General features: G+C 34.8%; 1 protein-coding gene across 2 annotated transcripts in view; it reads right to left on the bottom strand.

Annotated features, from left to right (window-relative positions):
- Nucleotides 1-216: 216 nt before the first annotated feature.
- UBR2 (ubiquitin protein ligase E3 component n-recognin 2) overlaps nt 217-12,832 on the bottom strand; it is a 55,121-nt gene continuing 42,505 nt past the window's right edge. For both annotated transcript variants that reach the window (XM_030944516.1, XM_030944514.1), the window contains exons 33-47: nt 12,487-12,584; nt 12,178-12,250; nt 11,228-11,376; nt 11,083-11,138; nt 10,556-10,652; nt 8,540-8,607; nt 7,887-8,022; nt 7,160-7,250; nt 6,238-6,368; nt 5,463-5,571; nt 5,166-5,222; nt 3,598-3,675; nt 3,154-3,324; nt 2,379-2,480; nt 217-1,591 (exon numbers count right to left, since the gene is read on the bottom strand). In XM_030944516.1, the coding sequence (XP_030800376.1) occupies nt 1,450-1,591; nt 2,379-2,480; nt 3,154-3,324; nt 3,598-3,675; nt 5,166-5,222; nt 5,463-5,571; nt 6,238-6,368; nt 7,160-7,250; nt 7,887-8,022; nt 8,540-8,607; nt 10,556-10,652; nt 11,083-11,138; nt 11,228-11,376; nt 12,178-12,250; nt 12,487-12,584 (1,558 nt within the window). In that variant the 3' untranslated portion in view covers nt 217-1,449. The remainder of the gene's footprint in view (nt 1,592-2,378; nt 2,481-3,153; nt 3,325-3,597; nt 3,676-5,165; nt 5,223-5,462; nt 5,572-6,237; nt 6,369-7,159; nt 7,251-7,886; nt 8,023-8,539; nt 8,608-10,555; nt 10,653-11,082; nt 11,139-11,227; nt 11,377-12,177; nt 12,251-12,486; nt 12,585-12,832) is intronic.

Here is a 12,832-nt window from a genome sequence, read left to right as displayed (position 1 = left end):
CATGAATATACAAAATTTATCTGAAGCATTAAATCTGTAAAAATAGGAACAATTCAGTCAGACCAAGTGTAACTGAAGACCTGGCAGACAGTGAAGGGAATTGTTTATCCGGGCTGAGACGCAGTCAGAAATTAAGACTTAACTAAAAGAACCACAGACTATTAAGGGAACAGAACTATGTAAATTAAGATTTTACTAATTTGTCAGAAGATAGGAGAGGGAAAGGTAATGGATTTTATTTTAAATCAGTAAGCATAATGTGATTTTTAGAGACACCTTGGAGGTCTAATTACATACAACTAGAAAACTCACTGCCTTCAGGCACCCTCATATCAAGTGCAAATCTGTGCAGTTATAGAATATATTTATAAAATATACTATATGCAAACATCTTTACAGAGCTTTAAATCAAGCCAAAAAGTAAATATACTTGATGGGACAACAGGAAAAATGATCAAAAATCAAAAATGTGGGCAGTGTGACTGTGGCTCTGCAAAGCCAGAGGAAACCACTCAGGTTATCTGCAACAAAAAGAAGACAGGATTTGCACCTTAAAAGTTGACTGTTAAGAAAAATGAAGAAAATTATCTTCTGTGCTTCTGAAAATTAACATAAAATTAGCTTTCATGACTTTTACATATTCTTGTTATCTTAAAATAACTTCTAAAGTACAATGTCAATCCTTGAATACCAATAACCAATCACGTAATTGAAAGTGAAAGGGTTTCCCAGCTAAATTCAAATTTAAAAAGACATAATTCTAAGAAGTGCAATGCTCTGGAAAAAGCTTTAAATTAAATTATTTTACTTGTAAAGCTAGTGTTAGGTTTTTTTAGTTAGAAAACAACTGGAAGCAAGAAAGCTGCAAGAGTACAAATGACAAAATCCTTTTTAGATACACCACATGAAAGAGTGAATTACCCACTGATGCAGACAGAAACATCCATTTGCTACATTATTTGCTTCCTTACTTCATTCCATTGCATGTACACACAGCATAAGTATTAAAATGCAGAATAATAAATAAACCGGCTCAGATTACTAGCAAGGGGCAAAACACAATCCAGAATTGTGCTCTATCTAGTTTCTGTTTCAGCAGTCTTTTTCTCTTCAGTTCATGTGAAAAATCATAGTCAGACTTCCAAAAAGAGTCGTTCTTTTTTTTATCAGAAACTTAAGTTCATTTGCCCAGGTTCATAACCCAAGACATTTCTGTGAAGGAAGCACAGTGCAAATTATAGGACTAATAAAATTTGCTTACATAGAAAGAAGTTTACTTGATTAATGTTAATTGGTATCTTTATGAAATACATTGTAAAACAAGGATTAAATAACAGGACTGAGTTTGTTGGGGGTTTTTTCCTTAGACTTTTTTCCTCATCCCTCCTTTGAAAAGCTTACTGAATTACAAAAATCTTTAATAAAGTTCCAGTCTTCAGCAGATAATCATTATAAATGCTGCCAATCAATGCCAACTAGAGTTTGATTTGCTTCTTGTGCATGTCCAATTTCCTCTGTAATACTGTGCTGTTGCCAGAGTTTTTGAATCTTTTTAAATCGTTCTTTGCACAGATGTAAGGGATTCCCACGTCTGAAAAGGAGATAACACTTATCAGGAATGATAAAACACTGCAACTAAGCACAAACACTCATGCGTGACATACTAAGTATTAAATAACCCCATAAAATACTACAACATTTAGATAACCCTTTAACATTATTCTGTTATCAGAGCAAATCAATAGGCATTTGGATGAGTAACCTGCAGCACTACCTTGTCTGGTGCCCCTTCCGTACAGCTCAACAGTTCCCTCCAGCCTCTGGGAACCTCAAATCCAACCCACAGAACTCCAAATGCAGGGTTTTAGCAACCTCTCTGGGTTGAACCAGTTCATATTCTCTGATTTTGGCCAGTTTCAGAAATAGCAAGCATTAACAATATCAAGCCCCTAAATTATCCTCATATAGGAAGCAGAGATAGGAGTTACGACAAAGAACTACCACATTGAATAAAAAAATATCATAGTATTTCCACTTGGTATTAAATTAACATAGGTTATAAAATCAAATGCACTAGATACAAATGAAATTTTCAGCCTTAGTTTCTGGTCAACTTCATAGATGCTAGAAAGATTTAACTTTAGGCAGTTTTCAGGACAACTGTTTTTAATTTGGGGAAGATCATCCATGAAATATTTTTGACCTAAACCCACATATTAACATTAAAACATCTGAAGATACTAGTTGCAGCAGCAATGTCAAAAAATAATGTTACCTATATAATTAAAATGAAAAGATAACATTAAAAGTTATTTTTCCTAATTATAGATAGTTCTATAATTCCTGTCTTTAAAAGACACAGTTTTTAAAATATTTACCTGAGTCCCTGGTCTGTCTCTCCATAGTCATCAAGATAAGGAGGAGGATAAAAACAGCCCTTTGTTTTCCCAGCTAAAAATAGCACCTGACATTCTCGTACTCTGGAGAGAAACAGAGACAAGATTTTTAGGTATTGATTTTTAGGTGAATAATGTCTCATACTTTCATAGACACTGCTTTTCCAGTTCTCACCTACTTTCATTCTGTATAATCTGCACGTACAGATTTTCAAAGGCACATTTTTTTTAAACTACATCTCTCATTCTCTTCCTGTTATAACTCCTCAGTAGCAGTTAAAACAATGTCATTTCATGTCTTAATATGTGCAAGCGGTATAAAATACTCAAGAGAACCACACGAAAATAAAACAATTTTACTCCTCATTAATCTTTGCCAAAGTGAAAACAGACATTATATAACCTTTCCCTGTATGCAGGAAGACAACTAAAATGAATTTTTATGTTTTCACCAGCAAGAGCAGCAACAAAATCAAAGTATTTACCTTCATCATTTTGTAATACTTGAGTAGAAATAAATGCACAGGCAAAACAAATTCCCTTGAAAATGAAATCTGAACTTTCTTTGAAATTTTATCTTCAAAGAAGCAACCTCTGAACCATACACCAAAGCACAGGAAGAGGAACACACTTCAGTTTTTAGGCATCCCTGTTGTTAACAAAACACTGCCTGCAATCACATATATAGAACTCTTCATTTAATGACTGTACACACCATCTAACCTAGTAATGAGAGGAGAGGTGTTCAGCTCCTTACCTAAGGAATATGCCCACTCCAGAACCACAGGTGTACGTATGTGCAGTACAGGCTCCAACATCTTCCCCTTCAAGTTCAGTCTGACAGCAGTAACTCTGAGAACACAGCATGGTCCCACACACAAGGCACAATGTTGGGGCTCTGCTTTTGTCACCACCTGATTTCGGACACCTTTCGTTAGGAAAAAAGACAGAAAAAGAAACCCACTGTATGTGTAAACTCTAGATAGTAAAAAGATTCAGAACTACTTTTGAACATTTATACAGTTAACAGCCAAAATTTCTATTTCACTGTTTCACTGAAATACAGGGCAGTTTGGCTGATAAATGCCATGTGCCCTTTATGATTCCATACACAACTTTCTGAGACCTTCAGGTTAAAGGTTTCCCAGTTGATGAAAGGAGCAGCAGACTTTGGGGTGCTCTGTAATTGCACACAACTTACGAGAAATTGGATGCTTGGTTAATGAGGCAGCTGTAGTCGTCCGGAAGGTCTATTAATTTGTTGGATTCTCTTGCATAGCTAGAATAAAGCAATCAAATCAGCGCTCATATTTAAATGAATAATACACAAGCAGCTTCAAACTCATTCATGTTTTCCTCACTCATCTAAACAGCATCTGTGAGTAATTAATTTTTTAAAGTTTCCCTCTTTTCTGCCATTCTTTGAGTAAAATGGTAGCACATAAAAAGACGAACACACAGCATCTCTCAAATAAACCTCCTCCCCTTTTTTTAGTCTTATTTTCTATGAACCTGAGAAAATGCAGAGCTGGAAAGTACATGTCATTTGTATACTTTTAGCAAACCTAATTATGAGGTCACAACAGATTTAAAGAAATATTTTTTCTCTCCTGTATCAGTTTGTTTGTATTTTCTTTTTGTCACTGATATTGTATGGAAAATAGTCTGACTTTCAAGTTGTATCCTGAAGAGAATGAAATATGCATGCTATGTAAAGGACCTGTTTAATATCAAATACTTATATATTTGAAATATAGTTAAAAGGAACAGATACTATACACAAAATTCTAATAATCTTCAATTCTAGAAATAATACAAATTAGACTGTGAAATGCAAATGGAATTTTGTAACAGAAGCAATGTACAAGAACATGCTGAGAGGAAAAAGAAATCATCACTGTCAGGTTAGACATAAGCTTGGGAAGAGCAGGTGAGAATCAGCAAAACGAACACATAGAAAAGATCCCAACAATCACATGTAGCAGGAAATCAAATTACACAACCAAAATACTCTTACTGTGTAAGAAATTCTGTTAAATGGTCTGGTTTTCACAGATTGAGTGTTTAATTTCTATTTTTATCACAGCCTTATTGTATGCACAATGTTAAAAGATCGCCTTTATGTATTTAGCACAGGAGATTAAAAAGCAGGGATATGTTTTTAATGACAGCACTGTGAACTTCACATTCATTTCTAATTATTAGGATAATTGTTAACCACTATTTTTCACCCAGCCTTCAGAAAGAACAACACCCTAAATGCTTTTCTACACCCACTAAGTATTAAATGCATTCTGAATTCAAAGTAATTGTGCAGCAAGAACAAATGTATGAAAAGCTGATTTTCTTTTCAGCAATTGACTCAGTGCTGGCTTTACTGAAGGAATTGGATTCTTTAAAAAGACAATTTAAAAAGCTCTTCAATGCATGGTATATTTAAAGAAAGGTTATACACATCTTTTAGCAACATCATATTTTTTGCACCAGAAGGTACAAACTAATAGGAAACATCAGATGAAATTTTATGACAGAACATCACTCTAAATAAAACCCCAATAATAAACTTTGCCTTTAAAATCTGCTCATTAAAGCAATATTTCCTTTTCTTACAATATTAAAAAAAATCACTTCTTCCCTAATATATTTATTATTCAACAAAGCAGAACAGATATTATGTTATTATAAACACCCATTAGAAAAAGTACTTGGAGAAAGCTGCAACATTAAAGTTTTTCTCCCTGTCTCTGCTTAAAATCTTTTTATGTTTACCTGATAGCATGTCTCTTGCCTTCCAGGTATCTTTTTACTTCATTGTTATTGCACCAACTACAAGGAAAAAAAAATTGGCTTTTAACTTCAATAGATGATAGAAATACAAATGAGCAAAAGATCCAAAGTACATCTATTAAAACACCACTACAACCAAAATGGTTTCTCTCAAAACACTTCCTTCATAAACACTGTTCTATGATTCACTCCCATAGGTATTCCTGGGAGAATACTTACACTACTGTCTTGTGCAGGATTCTTTATTATACTAAAACTAAGCACAAAACTACAACTTACCTTTCTATTAACGTGTTCAGAATCTCACTGTTTTCTTGAAAAAGGCAAGTGAGGTTGTTTGGCAAGGAAAGATAGCTACATAAGTGTTCAAACTGGTTTGCTCCATTTACTGAAAAACAAAAATGGTGTAATTCTCACAACTTCATTTTTAAAATGTTTTTTATGACCACCTTCAGATTTACATTCTATCCCTACATATGCCATATGTGGAGGACAGTAAAGAATGTTACCAACATCGATTATCTGGGGTGTAACAGTGAATTTATAATATAAACAGAGATATAATAGTATATACTGGATATAATAATCCATGGTTTGGATTGGAGGGCACCTTAAAGACAATCTCATTCCAACCCCCCTGCCATGGGCAGGGACACCTTTCACTAGACCAGGCTGCCTAAAGTCCCATCCTACCTGGCCTTAATATTAATTATTAGCAGATGCTGATTGAATGAAATCAATGCAAGCAAAAGCAAGTCTCATTTGAAAACAACAATCCATAGGAGCTTTGAAACAATCAAAATTTCATTATTAAGAAGAAGAGAATAAATCTCTATGTTAAGTAATCTAGAATAGCATTTACCTCTATATTAAAAATACATTTTAAAAACAAGTAATTTTTTTTTCCTTTTTCATTATGCTGACATGATGCTACACTGGTAACAAGCCCATATCCATTCAATCAGCTTCTTCAGACAAGAGAGTTCAAATATGATTTATTTTGACCATTAATGTTTATGTCTTGAAAACTGATTTAATACAAAGCAGACAATACCTTGAATTTCTGAGGGTGCTGGGACTCCATTTAAGTAATGAAAAAACAAAGCAGAACATCTCAGGAAAGGCATGATTCCAGCTTTTAGATTCCTCCACAGGTGCCAGCCTGAGGAAATTTCTTTCAAGGCACTTCAGAGAATGAAAGAAAAAAAAGTTTGCTTTTATTTAATCATTTCAGTTTGAGAGCTATATTTAGTAAGTCAGCAGTCACACTGCATACTAAATTACTGACTTCAGCTGAAACAATCACTATGCAAAGTGCTTGTTTCAAAGCAATCTCCAAGAAAAACAACAAACCAGAGATTCATAAAAATGTAACCGAGACAGTAATATAAGGAGAATTCTGCATAAACATTTCAGATCACAGAATGGTTTTGATTGGAAGGGACTTTACAGACCATCTCATTCCAATCCCCCTGCCATGGGCAGGGACACCTTTCATAGACCAGGCTGCTCAAAGCCCCATCCTACCCAGCCTTGAACACTGCCAGGGATAGGGCATAAACAACTTCTCTGGGCAACCTGTGCCAGTGCTTCACCACCCTCACAGGAAACAACTTCTTCCTAATACCTAAATAAAGTTCTTCCTAATACCTAAAACCTACTTCCTTTCCATTCAAAGCCATTCTCATCCTAACTGTACTCAGACACTGCCGATTACAGATTCTGCAAACTGACTAAAAAAAATATTTCCAAACACAATCTTCATGAGCAGCTATCTTCCTGATCACAGGTGAATTTACAGGAATAGTTACTTAAGTGAATCTAGCAGTGCTGGATTAGAAACAAGATGTAAGAGTTGCCAAGTTAAAAGTATCACCTTTGACAGCACTGGTGTATAGAATTCAGTCAGTAGTTAATGCTCAGTTCAGGAGGGAGAAAAATAACATAAAATTCTAGCAAAAAAATCATGATTTTACCTTCCTGTACACTGGCAAAGAAATTTATACAGTGTAAGCACAGCTACTTCCTCTTCACTGTTAGTGTTTTCTTGGTCCATGCCATTCTCTTCTGAAGAAGAAATAAATAATTAACAAATTGTTTCCTATATACATGTTTACACAACAAAAATGTATTTTTTCCAGTTCTGATAAAAATGACAAAACTAAGTGAAGTACTCCATTGAGATAGAATATGAGGTACTGGACAGCAGTTTTCTGCTGCACATCTGATGTGTAAGTTTGTGCTATTGTCAGCTCCAGTGAGGTGCTGGTTCAGCTGTTCAGCTGGTTGGGTTTCTTGACATACTTGCTTGGAGTTCTTTGCTTTTGGCAAACTACACCTTATCCAGCTCCTCTTGCCAGGAGATACATTGATTCCTTACTGTGCTAACTGCATATCATTCATCATCCAATGCCTAAGCCAAGGCTGCAATAAACACTTCCAGGTACTGCTACAGTAGCTGGAAAGCCAAGATTCATTACTAGCTATGCTCCAAGAAACTCCTGGAGTAGAGCAATAAAGACAACTGACTGAACTTTGAGTCAGAGTACAATTTATCAGTACTCTTTGTGGGCTCAAAGACAGCACCAACAATTCTATTTTGTAACCGTGAAGTGCACACATTTACCAGCAGCACCATAGCTTTTTTCCTAAGTAAAGACTGGAGGAATTGTTTCAATAGAAGTTGAGGCAAAGTAGCATTACCTGTTGATGAGGTAATTAAAATTTGTATTATGTGTGCCATAGTAACAAGATGAAACAGGTGAAGATCTCCAGTGCCAAGACTAACCCCTGAAAAATCCTGACAATGTATGGCAGGGAAAGAGAGCACCAAGCTTACCTGTGAAAGAAAACAAGAAAGTTGGTACATTCCTTCTCCTTTTGAATCTTCTCCTTTTCTCTGCCCATGCTGCAACTACACCCCTTGGAGGCAGCATACTACATAAGGCTAATTTTAAAGCTAATTACACAGACATTATTTAAGAGAACAACAATTATCTATCAGGAGAGTTTTGAGTCTGTTTGTTTTTTGGGTTTATTGTTTTGTTTGGGGGGGGGGTTGGTTTTCATGTATTTTGGGGTTTTTAACAGACAAAGAGTATGCATTCTGTCTCATCTTGCCCTTTTTAATTTATAGAAAATAATACTTTTACTCAATACCTTTAATTTAATACTTTTATTAAGAATACTTTCATTAAATTTAAAAAGTCTTCAAAGTGTATTAAGTAGTGAAAAAGTACTAAAAACCTGAACATTTTGAAAGGCTCCTAACCCAGACTAAAGAGAAAGTTTTCGATAGGTTTTATGTAGTGCTTACTGGATCAAAACGTTATTAATATATATTAAGAAATACTTACCAATAAATGAAACATGTCAATATCAAGTATGCAAGGAAGATTCCCATTTTTTTCATTAGGCACCAGTGCTAAGTATTTTGGAGAGAAAAAAATGTTAATTGAACATCTATACATGAAAACATTTTAGTCTACTTCAGTTAAAAAATGAGAGCCATCTCCTTCATTTACATGCTTAAAGAACTTAAAATACAAATATACCTGTTTCTCCAGAGTCAATTCAAGAACTGTTCAACATTATTGGAAAAGAGTCTTGCCTATTTTATTGTATTAAAACAAAACAATAGTGACTAAACAGGAACACTGATGGTTGTCTCTTGGACAGCTGCTCAAATAAAACTTCTGCAATTTGCTTAGCTTCACAAGACTGCCTGAATGTGCCTCACATAAATCATTTGCCTTACAGACTCAAAAATTCTTCGCTACAGTCTCTTGAATTCATCACTTTAATTGAGGTAGAGCTAGGTGTTGGTCTCTACCTCTCTATAGTATTTACAGTAACCACAAAGTGTTAACCAAAGCACTCCAGCTGACAATAGAAATTCACACACTTAATGAATTCCAAGCACCTTCATTTAAAAGTAAACAGAAATTCAGTGTTTTAAAAAATGCTACAAGATATTTTAAGTAACAATCAAGGAACAGTTGCTTACTTCTTTACTCCAAGCAGTAAAATCTGATTTGTAATAAAGCTGCAGCTCTGGGTATATTTTACAATACAGCTATAAGTATTAAGCTGCCAAGTTTAAAAACACTACTAGATTAAAAAATAGTCTCATCATGACAACTTAAAAATACTTCAGTTGAAGACTGCTGCCTTGCTGGCCAAAAAAATTGAGAGCTGAAGACATGTGACAGTTGGAAGCTATTTCTATTAGCAAACATTTCACCACGACTCAGATTTCAAATGCTTTTCTTTTTGTCAGCATATAGCCACAGAACTCAACCCAAACGTGTGAAAAATTCTGTATCAAAAACATGACCAGACCAAGGAACTTTCAAAACCGAACTTATTTTCAATAAGTCATCTTTATGTATTGTTTACAGAATACAGACAGATCAAAGCTCATAATTTTCATTATCCCAAGCCTGAAAAAATAAAATAGCAGAAACTTTTCCTTCCATAAAAACAAAAGCAGTACAGTTGCTTCTGTCAGTTGGAAGGAAGGAGAGCTTTGAAGAAATATTGACTCAAGTTTCCAAGAAAACCCAAAACACTCAGAACACCATATATTGCAAAGTTCCTGTCCAACAGCCAGAAGCATTTTCTTTTCTGCTTCACATAGAAAACAGCTCAACCATCACTGTTACAAACTGATGTCAATTAAGTTTTTCCCCATAAAGCTGCCAACTGTTTGCTGAAGTAGCTGGTTTTCATCTATTAGTAATTTCACTATATCAATGCATTTTAAAAGTTTCTCTGCTCTACTGACTGGAGATATTAAAAGTTATCCCATTTTATAATACCCTTTCAGAACTGTCCTCTCATAGGCAATTACTTCATTAGGCTGAACTTCAGACCTTTCATCTGTATCTACTAATGCTTCAAGCTTGGAACATTTTGGCTGTGCTCATTAAAATTCTCAATTAACATATGACATTACATAGTAAGTCCTGTCTTATCAGAGATCCTACTTTTCAAAGAGAGAGAAGTTTGCAGATGTATTACAGACTTCTGCAAATATCCTTTCCACACTACATTAATTTATTCATGTTTAAAGCTCAAATAGATTATTTTTGTGAAGGACCACATCTCCTTCTTGTTTGGTCTAGGTATCTTTCTCTAATGAAGAATCAACAGAACTCCTCCACAGCAAAATATCCATGCTTCTCTTGGAGCTGCAGTCCAAAAGAATGTCTTTTTTCTTGACACAACACATATAGGTGGAAATAGCAGCTCTTGGTTTATTACTTAATACCACTACATAAAATAATCTTCTTCTAATCAGTACAAACAGTCATTCTGAAAGTACTCATATATATCTTCACAAAAAAAACAGCATAAGGTGTCAAACTTACATGCTAATAGAGTACAAAAGTGACCCTGTACTGCTGAAAGAGATGAAACTGTCCAGTGAGCTGCTGCAAATCTCGTTAACGACGTAAGGCAGTCATCCTGTAAAAGCAAAGAAAAAGAGACACTGCCACAGTTAATGAAGTTCCTCAACATGAAAAAGTCTTCTGACTTAACAGCATTTTTCTCAGGCCTCTCAACTGCAGTGTATGGGGGCAGTTTGATTGTGTAAGTCTATGACAGATACTTATGTTTATGCAAATATGCAAGTTCCTTTTGGCATTCTTATTTTGACTGTTACCACGAGAAACTGCAGCCTCAATAAATTATGTATTTATAAGAAAAAAAGTAACAGTTTTGCTAGATGAGGTTTTAAATAGTTTAATGATCAGACACAGATCAATTAAACAATAGGGTCCAACAAATAAAACTATCCAATAACCATAACTTAAAATGTAGACATTCCTCACTAATGAAGCAGAAGTCCTCTTTTTTCCACCAATTCAGAAAGGAATTGCTACTCGTTCCTTACCTGTCGACAAGGTAAATGACCAAATAATGGCTTATCTTCATCAGCTAAAATTCGTTCTGGAAAATAAAACAACAAAATTTATTGTTGTGAGTTAAACCAAATTCTGAAAATCTCCTATAAAGGTGCCAAATGAACAGATGAGTACCTATAGTCTGTATTGTGTAAGCACAGCTGCCCCAGCACATGATAGGTACACGTGGGTCTTCCTCATTTGGATGAACCTTCAAGCCTACTTTGTAAGTTGCCGTACCAAAAGTTGTCAGCATCTCTTTTATGCTCTCAGAATAAGGGTTCCTGAAACAAAGAAAATAATATTACTAATTCATTCTTTCCTCCACTGGCAGCATAGTACCTCTAATGATAAGCATTCACCCCACAGATGAACAACTGGAGTTTTAAAATTTAAGCGACAGCTCCAATATCCTTCTTTGGTATTCTGCAACCTCATTTTTTTGTGACAGATCCCCAGATGTTCTTTGATTTTTTGTTTAGAACCAATCTCAATTTTAGTGTTAAGAATATACAGTCTTCAAAGACAATAAAGTCAAGGCTAAATTGCAAGAAATGTGTGTGACTGAAAGCTAAACTTGTCATCAGCTGGGACAAGAGTCTTGCATTTTGTGTGCAGCTGGCAGACCAAGGTATGCACCATGTAACAAGTTTTGTTGCCTTCTCTTGAAGTGAAGAGAATGTGCAACCAAATACAAATACACCTTTACAGATGAAATCACATATTAACATTCTCTCCATTTCATAGTCTTCCTTCATGTTGTACATGTTCTGCTGCCTATAATGATGAATTCTTCATCCAGCTACAAGGAGTACAAAAACTTAATCTTCATGCTGTAATTTATATAACTGCAGCATGTTTCTGCACAACAACTTAGCACATTCATGTCTAAAATTCTACTGAATTACTTAGGACTTCTGGGATGGACTGCAATGTCATCATAATAATATTAACTTTTCTAATTAAAAAGAAATTCATATATTTGCCCTCATTATTGAGACCTTCTAGCACAGAAGTTACTCTCTATTCTCATGTTATGATTTAATGATAAATTTTTAATGATTTGTTAATATATAAATACATACTTCAGTTTGAAATCAGGTCTAAATCCTTCAGGTAACTGTAGCTGATCCATTTTTTCTGAATGACCAGAATGGCCTGTACAGACAAAAAGTAATAAATCACTGATTACTCACCCGTATGTAATTTCTACATTACAGAAACGTGCAGAAGCAGAATCTGAAATTCCATCACCAGAAACTGAAATCCCAAGCTCTTATTGCCACTTACACCATCATTTCTCTACTCTGTTGTGGCAGAACCAAAGTGCTTAGTCTATTCCACGAATATTATAACATTTTCACATACAAATATACAGATTTCCTCAGACTTACTTGCACAGTCTTCATTCCGAAGTAAATGCAGGGCTTTTACTTGCTGAGATACTGTTTTGATCCACTGAGTTAGGTTTGGTTGGCTTGAAAAGTCTAACCTGTCAAAAAAAAAACCCCAAAAGACTGTTAAAACAATCTGTAAGACAGAATTAGTATTTCATAGGCATTCCAACATCATTCATCTGTTTCTCAATGGGCTTTTTCTCTGCTGCCCATGCATTTTTCTACATTCAGTTCTTTTTCTGCAGGTCCTATGCTTTCCTAATATACAATAACAAAGTAAAATCCAAAAACCAAAAGAAGAAGACAGGCAATATGCTTGAGTTTATCAGAACAGAAGACAACA

Source organism: Camarhynchus parvulus, chromosome 3, assembly GCF_901933205.1.
Source record: "Camarhynchus parvulus chromosome 3, STF_HiC, whole genome shotgun sequence".
Classification (NCBI taxonomy): Eukaryota; Metazoa; Chordata; class Aves; order Passeriformes; family Thraupidae; genus Camarhynchus; species Camarhynchus parvulus.
This window is presented reverse-complemented; position numbering and strand designations above follow the sequence as displayed.